Source organism: Heterocephalus glaber, unplaced genomic scaffold (assembly GCF_053883595.1).
Source record: "Heterocephalus glaber isolate CG9 unplaced genomic scaffold, H.glaber_assembly_v1.0 deba00001497, whole genome shotgun sequence".
In the NCBI taxonomy this organism is placed as follows: domain Eukaryota; kingdom Metazoa; phylum Chordata; class Mammalia; order Rodentia; family Bathyergidae; genus Heterocephalus; species Heterocephalus glaber.
In genome coordinates this window covers 58,550,354-58,565,907 of record NW_028258320.1, presented here as the reverse complement: position 1 = coordinate 58,565,907, position 15,554 = coordinate 58,550,354, and the positions used below count along the sequence as shown (strand labels likewise).

Below are 15,554 nucleotides of genomic sequence, written 5' to 3'. Positions count from 1 at the left end.
TGCCAGGGGAGAAGATGAAAGAAATCTTATTATGTTACTGGTGTGAATAGAAGCAGGTCCCTCTATCAGTGTGCTTGAAGACAGTTGTCATGGTTTGACTTTTGAACATTTTCCATCCTGTCCCCACACCTTTTAAAATTGTTTTCTTACTAAGCCTTGGTAACCAGTCCCTTAGTCCTCAGTTGTGCAGAAGAAAAAGAAGAATGAAAAGTTCTTTCTAGAGGAGACTGAAATATGGGGCAGTAAATTAGGAGAGGGAGTATTAGGAGGACCATGCACTGCAAACTAATAAAAGATGCTTCAGGGAGCAGGCCCTCCCTGATTAAAAAAAACAACAAAAAACTATGCTTAAAACTTAATAAATTGAGTAGATTAAATCCAACACAACAAAATTTTGATGACAATCAGGCATCTGATTTTTCCTATACAAATCACTGGAGAAATCCTTCTATATGGAATCATGATATTTATTCCAAAAGTTACACAGATACTGACTGAGATGAGTATTTCCATCATCAACTTACTCCATTATACAATGCGTTCTCTATTAGAATTGTTAAGCATGGAATGAAATCAGTGTGTGCTCCCAGAAGGCACGTACAAGTGGAATTCCACTGACACCTCTGCTGGCTCAGAGGTAGCTTCTGGGAGTGTGTGTCTGTCCTGTTCCCCAGCTGTTCTCATTATGTCTTGGCCAGAGGAAGATGAGAACAGCTGATGGTCTCGTCCCCAAAGCTCAGCTTGGCCCCATCATTAGCACATCTCACCCCCACAGCTGCCAAGGCAAAGATAAGCTGCCAGCAGGAAAGCAGCTGACTGGCTTTTCTGATGGGAGTGAGTGTTCAAGGCATTGGAAGCTGAAAATCAGGCGGCCATGTAGGTTCAACTCATGTTTTACACATCTTTGGGACTCAACACGCCATAAGATAAAATTTTGTGTTTCGGTTCACACCATTGTATCCCTACTTCCTATAAATTTGGGACTATAATCAGCAGCAAATAAACGTGTTAACTGAATGAACCAAAACATCAATACTGAGACTTCCAGTTCTGCAAACATGGTGGACTACATTTTTTTAAAAACCTCCTATAAACACATAAAAATGCTAAATAAAACATGACATTTTTAGATAGAAGGACTATCTAAATGAACTAGAAAGAAAGAAAAAGAAGTTATAAGGAATTACAGGAATTCCCAGAAAGTTATCAGACATTGTTAATACCATGGAAGGCCAAGAGGCCCAGCAGATATCAGCCAATGGCCCTGGAGCAATAGGTTTAGTGACAGGAAATGTGACCTTGAGCACATAAGATGGAGCACTTGAATGAGCCTGGACCTTGCAGGACTGCTCTTTTACATCATCAGTGTTAGAAAAAGAAAAAAAACTCTACAAAATGCACAAGGAAGCTACAAACAGGCTTACGTCTCCTCAGTGATCTGGTGAGAGCTGGGGAATCTCCTAAGAGAAGTCAAAGTTCAAGCCTTTGCTACACAAGTGTAGATACAAAAATTACAAGAACCATGTAGTTTACAACTTCAAGATGAGAACTTTACACAGAAATTGAGCTTAGACAAGTGAAATCTGTGAGGGATCCGTCATAAGTTAACTACTCCACAGAAAGTGTCTGGATTTGTACCATCATCAAGAGTCAGAGGGCTCCCACGGTGGCAACAATGTGTATGGGGTGAGGGGCTGAAAATGAGTTACCATGGTAGTTCAAAATTGTAAGCCACTGGAAGAGATAATCCACAATAACAAAGAGTCAAAGGAAGCACTGAAGGGATAATAACATGTACATCCTAAGTCCCTATAGGCATGAAAAAATATAAAGAAGCCCCAAATAAAAGGTATTACATTTTAAAAGACCTAGCACATTTGAAAAAAAAAAAACAAAATAAAGTTTCCATGAATGAAAAATGAAAGACATCAGATAATATAAAGTAAGTCAATAGATGGTTTAACCAGCAATTTAGACACAGCTCAAGAAAGAATTGTGAAATGGAATTTCAACCTGGTGACATTACACAGAACATAGAGTGAAGAGTGATAAAGAGAAAGAAAAAGAAGGTAAAAGCAGGCAGACTGGATGATAAAGTCCAATACTGAATAATAAAAGTTCCAAAGGAGGTAACAGAGAAGAAACGGCAAGGCAATAATTGAAACGATAATGGCTAATAATTGTTTGTCATTCAATGGGTCAAGAATTGATCCAATTAAAGAAGCACAGCAAGGCTAGATATACTAAAAACAAATCTTTATTAAAACATATGATAATAAAACTACAGAAGTGCACACACAGAGGGACAGAGACAGAGAGAGAAACGCTTTTAAAAAATAGAGAAAAAAATAGTTTTATTGTAAAGGAACAATCACTACCTTAAAGAGTTCTTAATAATCACAGGAGAAGCCAGGAACAAGAGATGTCATGTGCTTGAGAAAAATAACTGCCAACCTACAATTCCATACATTATTAACTAATTCTCATGAAAAAGACAAAACAAACATTTTCCAGGCCACAAATATGGAGAATTTGCTCTCAGAGACCTTCAATGGAGGAATCCTTTGATATGAAGCAAACTGAATCCAGAAGCGGAGTTGGCAAGAAGCAGGAATCTGTGCTAAAAACTAGTGTACATATATTGCTGTGGTATGATGCTTTTAATTCTTTTGGGAAGATATGCAGAAGGGGAATAACTGGGTCGAATGGGATCTCTAATTCTACTTTTTTTGAGGATTCTCCACACTGATTTCCACAGTGGTTGCACCAGTCTACACTCCCACCAACAGTGGAGAATGATTCCTTTTTCCCCCACAGCCTCACCAGCATTTGTTATTGATTTTTTGATGATAGCCATTCTTTCTGGAGCAAGAAGGAATCTCAGTGTTGTTTTAATTTGCATTTCTTGGATGACCAGTGATGTTAAACATTTTTTCATATATTTAATTGCCATTTCTACTTCATCTCAGAAGTGCTTATTCATATCAGATGCCCATTTTTAGTACCACTCAGCCATAAAGAAAGATAAACTTAAGACATTTCTAGGTAAACGGATGCACCTTGAGACCATGCTCTTAAGTGAAAAAAATTGGACACACATGAGTAAATATCACATTGTCTTTCTGGTGTGAGAAACTGAAAGTGTAACCAAGGAACAAATTTATAATACATACTGTGTAATAGGAAGAAATAAAAATGAAGATTGAAGAAAATCTAATATTCATTCATCAAAAAATATTTTTTGAGCTCAGGAAAGATAAGGCTGCTTAAACAAAAAAAATGGGCAAATGATAAAAATGATTCAAAACACAAACAACATATAAGCTCATAAAATAGTCTTAAAATCTCTAGTAATCAGGAAAATCCCAAATAAAACATATTTCATATTGTTTGTCAACATTTATTGCCACAATTTATGTAACCAGAAACTTCCAACAGATATATTAGTTTATGTAATCAATTGGAAGAACAATTTAACAGACTGTATTAAAGTAGAAAATAGCTGTACTCTAAAACTCAGCAACTTATAATAGATTGCTAGAGTTCACACCTGTGTATACAGAGATAGGAATAAGAATCAACCATTGCAATATCAAAACATTGGAGGAAATAGATATCAACAGAAGAGTGAACAATTTATGGTTCATTCAATTAAAAGGAATAAACCAAGTGCATACATCAACATAAGTCTCAAAATATATATTAATTTTTTAAAAAGGAGGTTGTAGAATGTTGTCAATATAGAAGGGTACTACTGTCCTAGTATGTGAATACAAAAATAGTATGAGGTATTGATTAGGGATATATAGAGATATATAAACCTAAAACTTCAGAGTAATGCAACTTCTGCAGCAGGAGGTCTGAGATTAGGATGGGTTGGTGAGGGAGAAAAGGGCTAGGTATAAACATATCTTCGATATTTTATAGCTTTAAATTTTAAAAATCAGAAGCATATATAATAAAATCTAGCTGGCAAGAACATGAGTATGTAACTTCTTCTGTTCCTTTTCTCAACTTTTAAGTTCTTCCCATTTTATGAAAGAATGAACAATGAGGTCAAAGTTCTTTCTCAATCATCTTTTTCATCATCATATTTCAAATTAGACTAAAAAATGATTTTAGCATAAAAAATGTACTTGGTATGGCTCATTTTAGGAATGTACCTATTCAATAAACCAGGGAGCATCTGTACTTTAAGATATAATACAGGCTCTAAATCCTAATGCAGGCTCCCAAGAACACTACCCAAATATCCAGGATTAAAATTGAACCAAAATAAACAAGGAATACCAGCTTCTCAGCGTACATTCAGATTCAAATGAGCATAACCCCAAGAAAATGCTTAAATCCTATTCTGGCTTTAATTACAAACATAGCAAGACACAAAACAAAAAGCTTTTGGTTAAATTGCAGGCCAGCACTTACCCTGTCCTGCTGGGGAAAGGCACCTCCAAGGACATCCACATTCTAATAAAGATCACCTGAACTGACTGGAGAAGGCAAAGCTGCCTGCAGCAGGAAACAGATCTGGGTCCAGAGATACCTGGATGAGGCTGATGAGTTACCCAGATATTTGTTATCTGGTGAGGTTCCCTAGTGTTTAAGTAGTTGCCAAGAAGCTGAGATCTTAAGATAGCTTTGCATGATATATTTATAAAAAGCTTAAAGGATAAGAAAATATCAATATGAAGCTGAATTATTCAGCTTTTCTATCTCTTCTTATCAACTGAAGGCAAAGTATATTGGGTCTTAAATAAAGCACAAAGAAACAGGAGGAAAAATGACTCAGAGAAAGTAAGAAGATTGAAATGGCAGCTTGTCAGAAAGCATAATATTCAAAGCAATATTTCAACTGGAAAACCAAATTTACTTGAGATGCAATATTATTCTGTTGAAAATGAAACTGATTCACAATCTCATTGCCATAGGCATTATAATTATGCCAAAGATAGAGTACATAGATTACAAAAATATTTACTGTGGCTAGATTAAGATCTGCTTTCCATCATGGGATAGTAGAGGTTTCCTTGTATCTGCTACATTGAAGATAACCATCTGAAACCACAGTTTCCTCTTCTAAAGTATAAGGGTAGGGATAGGACAAATTACAAGTTTCTTTTCATCACTGCATGAGACAGTGCATGTGGAGACCTTGGCACAGCACTTTGCACCAAGGCACTCAGTAAATCCTTTCTTACATAACTGTGTGCTGGTATGAAAACTTGAGGCTTAATAAAATACCAAGCAAACACACATACAGAAACAGCTACTAAATATGCACAGAAATTATCTTTAAAACATTCTGTTTAGATTATAGAAGTTTTACTTCTCAATCCCAGAGACCTGTTAATTACAAGACATACACATATCCAAAGTGTTAATTTCTGCTCCCAGTGGGCATGCTGCCCAAGGGCCCCCAGGGCAGCTATGTGGTCTAGAAGAAATGTCTCAAAGTGTTTCTCACACCTATCTTTATGAATCATGGATAGATACTGCAGGAACTATCTAGCTTTAAAAATTTCCTGGAACAAACTTTGATACATAATGTTTTACTACTATAATGATTTCATTACAGCAGCATCTACATCAGGAAGAAATGTGATTAGCTTCTTTAAATGATGTAGTTTCATTTCTTTAACAAATTTTTTTTACAGTTTCCACAGCTGCAACATGTATCTAATTAGGTATATGTTGACTTTGAGTTTTTATAGATTTTGAAAAGAAAGTTTTAAAACATTTTAAAATGGATTTAATTTTTGTTTCCACTGGAAGGAATAGAAAGAGCCAAATGACAAGTGACAGGAAGAAAATGTTTTTGTATGTTAAATGCAGTAATAAAAGCATGGGCTGGCTTCTAAATGTATATGGCAAATTTACAATTTATCCATGCTCCTTCCGGAAACCTTGTAAGAAAGGAATGCTTATTAAAAATAAAAAATAAAAAACAAAGCATTGGAAAGAAGATACCAGCAGGTAAGAAAAAGCAGCAAAGCCTGGAAGATGGAAAGAGGATGGATGACTGGTTACAGGTTTGTCCAAGAAGAGAGAACTGGAACCCACTCATGGAGAGGAGGAAAGTCATCAGAGGTGAAAATGATAACCAGAACCCTCAAAAGGCCTAGGAATGGGGACTCCAGGCAACTCTCAGAGCCAGTATAGGACAGGGCTGAAAGACTCACTAAAGATAAGTTAGATTAATCATATTTTAATCTTCAAATAATTCCACCTAACTACCCTGTGTACAACTGGAAACACGAAAATCCTTTCCCTGAAGTCCCAATAGTGCCAGGATGTTTCAAAAGTCCAAGTCTGAGTCTCTTTTGAGACTCAAGGCAAACTCTTAGCTATGAACCCCTGTAAAAATCAAAAGCAAATTACATAATTCCAAGGTACAATGGCACAAGGTAAACATTCCCTTTCCAGAAGGAAGGAATATGGGGGATAGACAAAAATTGGACCAAAGCAAGACCGAAATCCTGCAAGACAAAAATTAAGTCCTATAGCTCCCTGTCCAACATTTGGGCCTAGCTGTGGTGAGATGTGAGTTCCAAAGAGCTTGGGTGGCCTCTTCCTTTCACCATTGCCAGTTACAGCTGGTATAGCCTCGCTCACTGCCTACAGCTTTCCTCAGCAGACATGCCATCACAAGTGGGTGTTTGTGACTTGCTTAGGAAACACTTCTGACTAACTGGCTATAAATCAGGGTTTCCATAATCCCTTCCTCAGATCAAATCAATTTGGTAGAACAGCTCACAAAACTCAGGGAAACATTTATATTTGCTGCTTTATTATTACTAATAAAGAGTATAATAAGAGATGCAGAGGAGCATCCAAATGGAAGAGATGCACAGAGCAAAGAATATCAGAAGGGGTGTGAAGCTTCCATGCCCTCTCCAGGTGTGCCACCTCCACCAACTTTCATGTGTTCAGCCATGTGAAAACTCCCGAGCCAACATTTTAGATTTTTATGGAGGCTACATTGCATAGGTATGACTGATTACATCTTTGGTCATTAGTGATGAGTTTAACCCTTAGCTCCGCTTCCCTCACTGTAGGTTGAGGTAGTGGGACCAGCAGCTCCAACTCTCTAATCACTTATTGGTCTTTCTGATGTCCAGCTTCCATCCTGAAACTATGTGATTTCATTAGTGACAAAAGTCACTCATTACTCTAAAGAGTCCAAGGATTTTAGGAGCTGTATGCCCGGAATCAGGGGCAGAGGCCCAATACATAGTCCTCATTACACAATAGTACAGTATATAACAGTTCCTTATTATATCACAATTCAGTACAAAATCAAAATGAATAGTTTAAGAAAGGCAACTATTAACTCTAGAAAAATTAAAAATTGCAAAGTAGAATCATAAAACACTACATGGCTCAACTGTGAAAAATACCTGCCAAGTCTTTATGGTGAAAATAGAATTTTTAAAAAAATTATGGCAATGCTCTAGAGAGCAGTTGGAAAGAAGTTAGTGTCTCTAGTGAACAAAGTAGAGAATAGTAAGGAATTAGAGAGGAAAACAGTAAATCAAATATGGGTTTGAATTTTCTTCCCTAAGGGTGATACAAAGCCTTGGAAGAGTCTTAAATGAAAATCTGTATGATTTAACTTATGACTGAACATAATGACTTTGGCTATAATATCGTGGAGAACACAATATGCAGAGATGAGAGGGAAAATCAATAGACTAGTTGGGATGCCACTACACTAGAAATAAGTTTTTTGCTTATGGAATTTTTGAAAAAGCAGTCTGGATTGCAAAAAGTGCACTTTGAGATGGGAGGATATGGTTAGATGAAAATATAGGCTAGAGGCTGGTGGTTTATGAATTGAAAGCGGAGACTCGAGGCTGACTTGCCAAGTGTCACACGAGGCATCTGGAGAAGATAGACAACAAGACTCCTGCTGAACTGGGGAAGACTGGGAAGGGATGATTTGAGAGTGGAAAGTTTGGGGTTCTGGTTCTGTTTTGGACTTGTTAGTATTATAGACAGCTAAGTTAGGTAGAAATATTATAGGCAGTCAGACAGTGCTAGGCCCTCAAAGGAATCATCACAGAAGATGAGAACATATTACAGCTGTGGCTGGAGGTACATCTGTCAAAGGCCAGGACTCAAGATAAAGACAAAATGACCAAGCCTACATGCCTCTCTCTGAGCAATAAATTAACGATTATACTATAATTGGTATCACCTGGTCCAATAAAGTCTAGATAGACATAAAGTCACCCAGGTGGGTGACCAGGACTTCCTGATCCATCTCTTCCTGAAATGGTTTTTCTTTCCCTGTACACTTGCTACATGACCTGCTTCCCTACTGGATCAATATTACCTAAGTGGTTGTACTTGTAATCTTGTTGGTTGATCACAGTTTTGACCCACGTTGTACTTCCCTCATGATTTGGCTCTATGAAACTTCCTCTGTGAAGTGGAGTCCATGGCAACCCACTTTCAGGTCCCTTTCTGTCTCTCAGGAGCAACTCAAAAAAATTTTCTGACTTTTAACCTCTGTTGTTCCTTAAAATTCATTCTCTGATTTTGAGGAACACGAACTCGGTGTATCTGACATCTAGCAGGTTGGGAGTTTCCCCCTATATGATTAAGGTTGAGTTGCCCCAGAAGGTCCCAAGTGGGTAACGGTGCCAGCACTAGGTACAGACTAGACTGGAGACAAATCTAGAATATGTTCTTCCCTCGTCAAGTAGCAATTTCTCTTTTCCTCTGTCCAACATGAGGAAATGTTTCATTATATGTTTGGATTTCTCAACAACCTCAATGGCATGATTTGGAACACTACCTAAGATTTAATACTGAAAATCCAAGGGTAAAAAAAGCAATACACCTTGGAATGTCACAATATATAAGCCATTCAAAGTGTTTAGGCCTAACTAGATTTATGTCTGGGCTCATATCTATTGTAAGGAAAAACTCTATCTACCAAAGTTGTAGCCATAAAATAATAAAATTCCTCCATGAAATAATTTCCCATGATTATCTTGATTTTTTTGCCTCTAACTCAAAAATGTCATTCCTGCTCAGTAGACTTCTGTTTATGTGTATGGGGTGTGTGCCAAATTAAAGACCACCTCAGGCACATTTTGAAACTTCAATTTTTTAAAGTACATTCGCAATAAGCATTTAAAAAGGATGAATTTGTACAGTCTTTCAAAACACTTTTGACTATTGTTTTCATTTTTAGGTCATAGAGCTCTTTAAACAATCAGCAATATTCTTAGTTTTCTCATTGATTCTTCCTTGCTTTGTGCAACTCATCTACTTATTATTAATTCCCAGATTCTTTATTACTGTGTGGATTTTAATAAGAACTGCGTTTTAGGCACATTACAGTAGACATGATGGGAGTGGAGAGTTATCAATGGCAATTGCAAGATAAAAAGTACCATAAAATGGTAACAGTTCGACATTAGGGATAGATGTTAAAAAATAAACGCCTGTCATATAGAATCAGAAAAATTTAGTTTGAGGCCAAGGTAAATCTTTCATTGCTGGGCCGACAGTGCCCCTAGCGGCAGAAAGGAGGCGGAGGAGGCGACAACCGGGGAAAAGCTTCCGAATATTTCAAAAGGCACCTGCTGGGTGAGTCCTTATTATGCAAACAAGATCCACAGGTGCCCGATTTGGCAGGTATTCGGCTCGGGAAACTCTAAGTCAGTAAAACAGCTATAATATATGCACTTTAGTTTCATTCCGAAATGAGTTCTTGCTTTACATGAAGTTGATATGACCGATTATTTACCTCCAAGAATCTGGGTGTAGAGGGGAAGAGAACTCTGCTGAAGTTTGAAAGTTACTGACAATCAGGGAGTGATCCGAAAAGGGGGTGGTGGTGAAGTAGGTAAGATAGTTTTTAAACAAGCGAGAGCGAGGCCGCGTGGCACGCGGCAAGCACACCTGCGGGAGGACCGGCTCACCTGCGTGGCTACTGCGCGTCCCTCGAGTGCATCACAGCCGGACACAGGGGTGGAAAGAAACCCTCGGGCAGGGTTGGCCCAGAGGCTGTGATGGAGACTCACTATCGTACAGGATCAGTGAGAGGACCCACACGCTCCATTCCGGGCGACACGTGTAACTGTCAAGCCATGGAGAGACATTCCAGCAAAGGTTACCCAAGAAGCCGGGGACGAGGGAGCAGCCCCCAGTCTGCGCCATCCAAGCCAGGCGCTGGTTGCTTCAGGGCCCCGAGCCAAGTGGTCCCCTTCCCCCAGGAATTGGCACCTGGAAGGGGGTCCCTCTCGCCGCGCAGGGAGCTCGATCCTGGAGGCTCCGCGACGCGCCCCTGCGCGCCGCTCCCCGGGGCAGCCCTGACACTCGCAGCCCAGAGCAGCGCGAGGCGCCCCGGGGGCAGCGGTCGCCGGTCTCAGTAACTTACCTCGGGCCGCGCGGGGCGCGAGCAGAGCCCCGGCTAGGGAGAGCAGGAGGGCGCGGGCGCGGACGGGGGACGCGGGCGGCGGGAGCGCTGCCATGGTCGCCGGCCTTCGGTGCAGCAGCTCTCAGGGCCAGCGCGAGCGCTGCAGCATCCCACGCGGGCGCCGAGCCGGGGCTAGGCGTCGCGGCGACCGGAGGGATTTCCTGCTGCTGCGAGTCAGCTCCGACCCCGTGGCGCAGCGCCCCGCTGCTGAGGAGCAAGTCTAGCTTTTCATTTAAAAAAAAAAAAAAAAAAAAAAAAAAAGAGTCCCCTACCCGCCCACCCACCCCCGGGTGTGTGAGTGTGTGCGCGCGCGCGCGCGCTGTTCTGACACGAGCCAGCCTTGACCGTTGCAATAAATGAGCAAACTGTCCGAGTTGGCCCGGGGACAAGGAAGGGGGTTAGTGGGAGCAAGCAGGCCTGTGAAATGGATCCACGGCCAACAGTCGCAGTTTTCAGGACCAAGGAACAAATTACGGTCTCCAGCCCGCTGGAGGCGTCCCGCGGGTCCTAGAGACCGCTGCGGGTCCCGGCCCGATAGGGTCCCGCCCAGCGCCGTCCCTCGCCCACCCTGGGCAGCCCGGTGCAGGGCACTTCCCTGGCCGCGCGCACCGGCGGCACAGACGTGGCTTACTGGCTGCCGGGCACCCGCAGCGCTCACCTCCCCGCCCCAGGATGATGTGGCCGCTGGGCCCTGGGCGCCCGGCTGCCAAGAGCACACGCGCCCGCACGGTCCAGCTTTCCAGGCTGAAGCTGGAAATGATGACTCGGCTGCTCGCTGCCGGCTCGCGTAACTGGCGGGACGCGAGTAGCAAGTCTGAAAGGCTGTCTAGGGCTGCTGGAGGAGCCCGGCCAGGCCCTACGTCCCAAAGGGCATCCTGTGCCTGAGGAGTAAGCTCAGACTCGCAGGCACGAGGCACCTGGGGATGACGCCTTGCTGTATTGCTTTAGGTTTTATGTTGGTAGACTAGTTCACTTTTCTTTTCCATGGCCTGGTCCCAGAAAAGGGTGTAAGGTAATGTTTCCCAAACTTTCCTAATCTTTAGAAGTGTCTGGGTTGGCTTGTTAGAAATACAAACTCCCAGCCACCCTCCTATGTCTTCTGAATGAGACTCCGGGCCTGCGGGTCCAGCAACAGCACCAACTATTGGAGAAACAACAAGGAAGGAACAGAGACAAGCCTTGCCTTCTAACGTGCTCCACCTCTTCTGCCTTCTCCTGAGCCTGTGTCAGTTTTTGTCCCAGGGCTTGCTGCCTTCACTGGGACCCTGGGAGCAGCTAGTAGCAAGGGGCCCCTCAGAAATGGAATAGAATGGAAAGTAAGGGTTAAAGACAACGCCAGACCCACAAACCAATGAACTCACAATGTCCTATGATGGGCGGAGCCTGGACAGATTTCAAAGCCCCAGGTGATTCTAATGCAGCCAGGGCCCATAACCACCCACAGAAATTCCACTGTGGTCCTGAGACCTCCCAGAGATTTCTATCAGCCTCCATTCTAAGAGGTGGTAGCCAGCATTTGGGGGAGCTCCCTCCCTTTTTTTTTAACCATCCTTTCCTACTGGAAAGTAGCTTTTCTCAAAGTGTTTGGAGTGTTCCCCAAAACCAGGTCAACCTTCCTAATGAGGGGCAGGACTTTTTAAGAGCAAACCTCAGCAACAACAAAAGTCAGAGGTACTGCCCATCAGCCCCTGCCCAGAGCCAGCTCATCTCAGTACTCAACCTGGAAACAAGGCCTGAGGTCAGGCCCCCATGAGATCCAGCCCTAAAACTAACCGACTTTGCCTGCCCTTCTTGAGTTTATTCACTCACTCACTCACTCATTCAGTCTGGATCAGCAATGCTGTTAGGGCATTAAGAAGCCAAACTTAAAAAAAAAAGTCTTTTCTGTCTTGGAGGACAAACCAATACTTCACCATTAATGCACTGGGTGAATTGGTTATTTAACCTATTTAATAAGGCTGTTTGTTAACTATTATATTATTCTTTACCTACTGCGTATGATCTACGTGTTGTCCCAAAGTGCTTTACCTGCATTATTTCACATTAAAGTCTAGAGAATACAGATGAGGAAGTGGCAGGATACGGAGCTCAGAGTTCCCAAGAAGCACAGAGCAGAGAAGGAGATCTGAACTCAGCCTCAGATCTGTTCCAGGTACAGCCTGTGTCTTTTTTAAGAATTATTTTTCTTAGTACATATTTGCAGTACATAATGATCACATTCATCACCGGGGAGTTGGTACATGTACATCTTAATTCTTCTTATGTCTTTCCTCCCTCTTCCCTCCATCCTTCCTATCTGTTAAATAGAAGTAAAATACAAACCTCCAGGCAGGTGGTGAGCACTGGAGGAAGGAGTACAAAGCCTTCCCACCCACCTGCTCCCTTGGAAGTTCTCTGAGGATTCAAATCCCTGGCATTTGTGACAGGGTTCCGATCAGGAAGGTCTGGCAAGGATGAGTTTAGCAAATATTGTACTCGGGTGATTCTGGTGCTCCATAGAACTTCAGAAACACTGAGCAAGAAATGAACAATGATTGTTTTCTCTAAGATCAACAGGACAAGCTTCCTTTAGGATGAGCACAGTTTCTGGCCTCTTGAATCGCTGTGACTAGGTAAATGGTCCATTCATAATAGACCTACTACATGCTATGCACTAGGCTAGGGCCCTTACATATTTTTTCTCTTACACTGTCCATTTCTTTTTCCTCTTTAATTTCAGCTGTTCTTTTTTATTATGAAAGTTGTTTTTTAACACAGAAATTACAATGTTTTCTCTAAAAGACTAACCCCCCCCCCCGCCCCGACCACCACCACTGTCCATTTAAACCAAATGAAACAAAAAAGCCATTACAGAAAAAAAGAAAATTGTGGCCACAAGCTCTGGTTTCTAAACCTTTTAATTCACCATCTCTGCAAAGGAAGGATCCCAGGCTGACCCTCTGTCCATAAAGACTTTATACACGTCAACAGCAGCCAGCTAGGCAAAGAGTAAAGCTTATGTCCGGCAGATGGTCTGTCTTTGGATGGGAATTCTGCCTCCTCATTCACAGGAAATGGAAGCTGACTTCTCATTCAATACTGGATTGTTAGGTAATGATGTGGGGGTCAGAGGCCAGGATCTGCTCGTTAAAATTTCAGATAGATAGCTTGTTGTCCCTTCCGTTCTAGAAGAATTGACCTTTGCAATACCGTTTCCTGTATGCTATTTTTGTCTAACAGCCTGGGTATTCACAATGGACAGGGCACTCATTTCTTACCGAAGCTCACATTTAACTCAATCTTCTTTGAATACAAGCAGATGAAAAATGGTGGCAAATTTTCCTACACCAGGCTTTTACAGGCAGCCAGTCCTGATGTGAGCAGCAAGTGAAAGGCTGGCCTCCTTGCAGCTTGACCTATTAATGGAACGTGAGACACAAGCACACAGAACAGCTTTTATCTCTCCCAGCACAGTTCCAAGGCTTGCTGCAAAAGTAAACGAACACAATCACCCCATGATTAAGTTTCTTGGAAATCTTTTTAATTCCATCTCCTGGAGAAACTGAAATGTCTTCTCTTGTTGTCCTATAATAACTCAAAGTCCTTTTTCTTTTTGTAGATTTTCACTCTTCAAAAACCTATGCCTTCACCTCCTCAGAGATCAGCTTCTCTTTTGGGAAGATTCAAACTTCTACAGTCCATTTTCTCACAGAATCAGGACTTAAGTAGCCTGTCTTAATGGCATGAAAGAATAGGGGAGTGATTGGAGGTGGCACATTCATGAATGCTCTGCATCAGAAGGGATAGGAAAAGTCACTCCATGTATATTTACCTATGCCATCTGTCAATTGACCTCTTACATTCCCCACTATATTAGTCCACTTTCCCAGAGCTGAACATCCACAATTTAAAGGAGTAAAAGTTTAGTTTGGGGAATTCAGTCCATGGTTTGCTGGCTCTAACATCATGGCAGAAAGGCATGAAGAAGCAAAGATCCTTAGTTCAAGGCAGTCAGATAGCAGAGCCGGGGAAGAGCGCCACAGAGGATAGGGCCAGGAATCCTGTGTAGTTTCCAAGGTCATGACTCCATGACCCACCCAAAGACACCCAGAAGTGTGTTCTGGCAATCCCTCGGGTGGATCCCAAAGCCAATGGAGTAGACACTCCACCCTAACCACCACACCTACCTACAAATTCTGTGACAGGAACTCAGTAGCCCTCTGCATGTCAAATGGCCCTAGTGACTAACAGCACCCAAAGGAACATAAGTGCTGCAATAGCCCTCCTGGATACATACATTGTCTCTTCTCTCTCTCACTTGACAAAGGCAGTACTCAGAGAACAGCAAACAGGGCAGGTCAAAAACAAACAGGAACTCACAACAAAAATGACCAAACATGGAGGAGACTCCATCACTGAAGAAATAGATGTGACCCCCTTCTATTTTAGTGTGGGCTGGTCTTAGTGTCACATACTCCTGAAGTGACAGTGTATTAGTTCTAAGCCTGACTCATGATGTACATCCAGCCTCCTCCTTGACCCCAGAGTCACTCTGAGGGAAGAGAGCTTTCATGTTGTGAGGATCCTACGGCAGCCCCATAGGAAAGGACTGAGGGGGCAGCTGAGTTCTCCCCTCCCTGTGAGTTAGCTGTCTTGAAACTGGAACTTACAGCAGTGAGAAAGTGTTCAGATGACTGCAGCTCTGAACAATATCTGACTACAACTTCATGAGAGACCTTGAGGTGAAACCATCCAGCTAAGCTACTCTCAAATTCCTGACCTAGAAAACCCTGTGCCATAATGAATGCTTGTTGTTTTGAGTCACTAATTTGGGAAGTAATTTGTTACACAGCCATAACTAATGCATATTTAGAGCACACTTTCCATGTCTCTGTTTTTTCCTAGCATTCCTATCACTTGGACACCAGGGGCACTGCCCTTGTTTTTGAGCTGTGAGTTTTGGCTGTAGATAGGGTGGCCACCGGTACCAAATTTGTCCTACTGTAATTATCAACAGCATGCCCTTTCCCTTTCACAAGCATCCTAGTTTGACAGCAAATGACACAGTTATCCTACGTATAGATAATTTGCTGCTCCTCCCCCACCCTGATACTGGGTATCAAACCCAGGGCTTTGCAAATGT

At 42.0% G+C, this 15,554-nt stretch overlaps 1 protein-coding gene across 7 annotated transcripts in view; it reads right to left on the bottom strand.

The window, feature by feature from the left end:
• Positions 1–10,667, bottom strand: part of Adam12 (ADAM metallopeptidase domain 12) — a 435,473-nt gene extending 424,806 nt beyond the window's left edge. For all 7 annotated transcript variants that reach the window (XM_021253283.2, XM_021253280.2, XM_021253281.2 and 4 more), the window contains exon 1: positions 10,394–10,667. In XM_021253283.2, the coding sequence (XP_021108942.2) occupies positions 10,394–10,487 (94 nt within the window). In that variant the 5' untranslated portion in view covers positions 10,488–10,667. The remainder of the gene's footprint in view (positions 1–10,393) is intronic.
• Between the last annotated feature and the right edge of the window lie 4,887 nt (positions 10,668–15,554).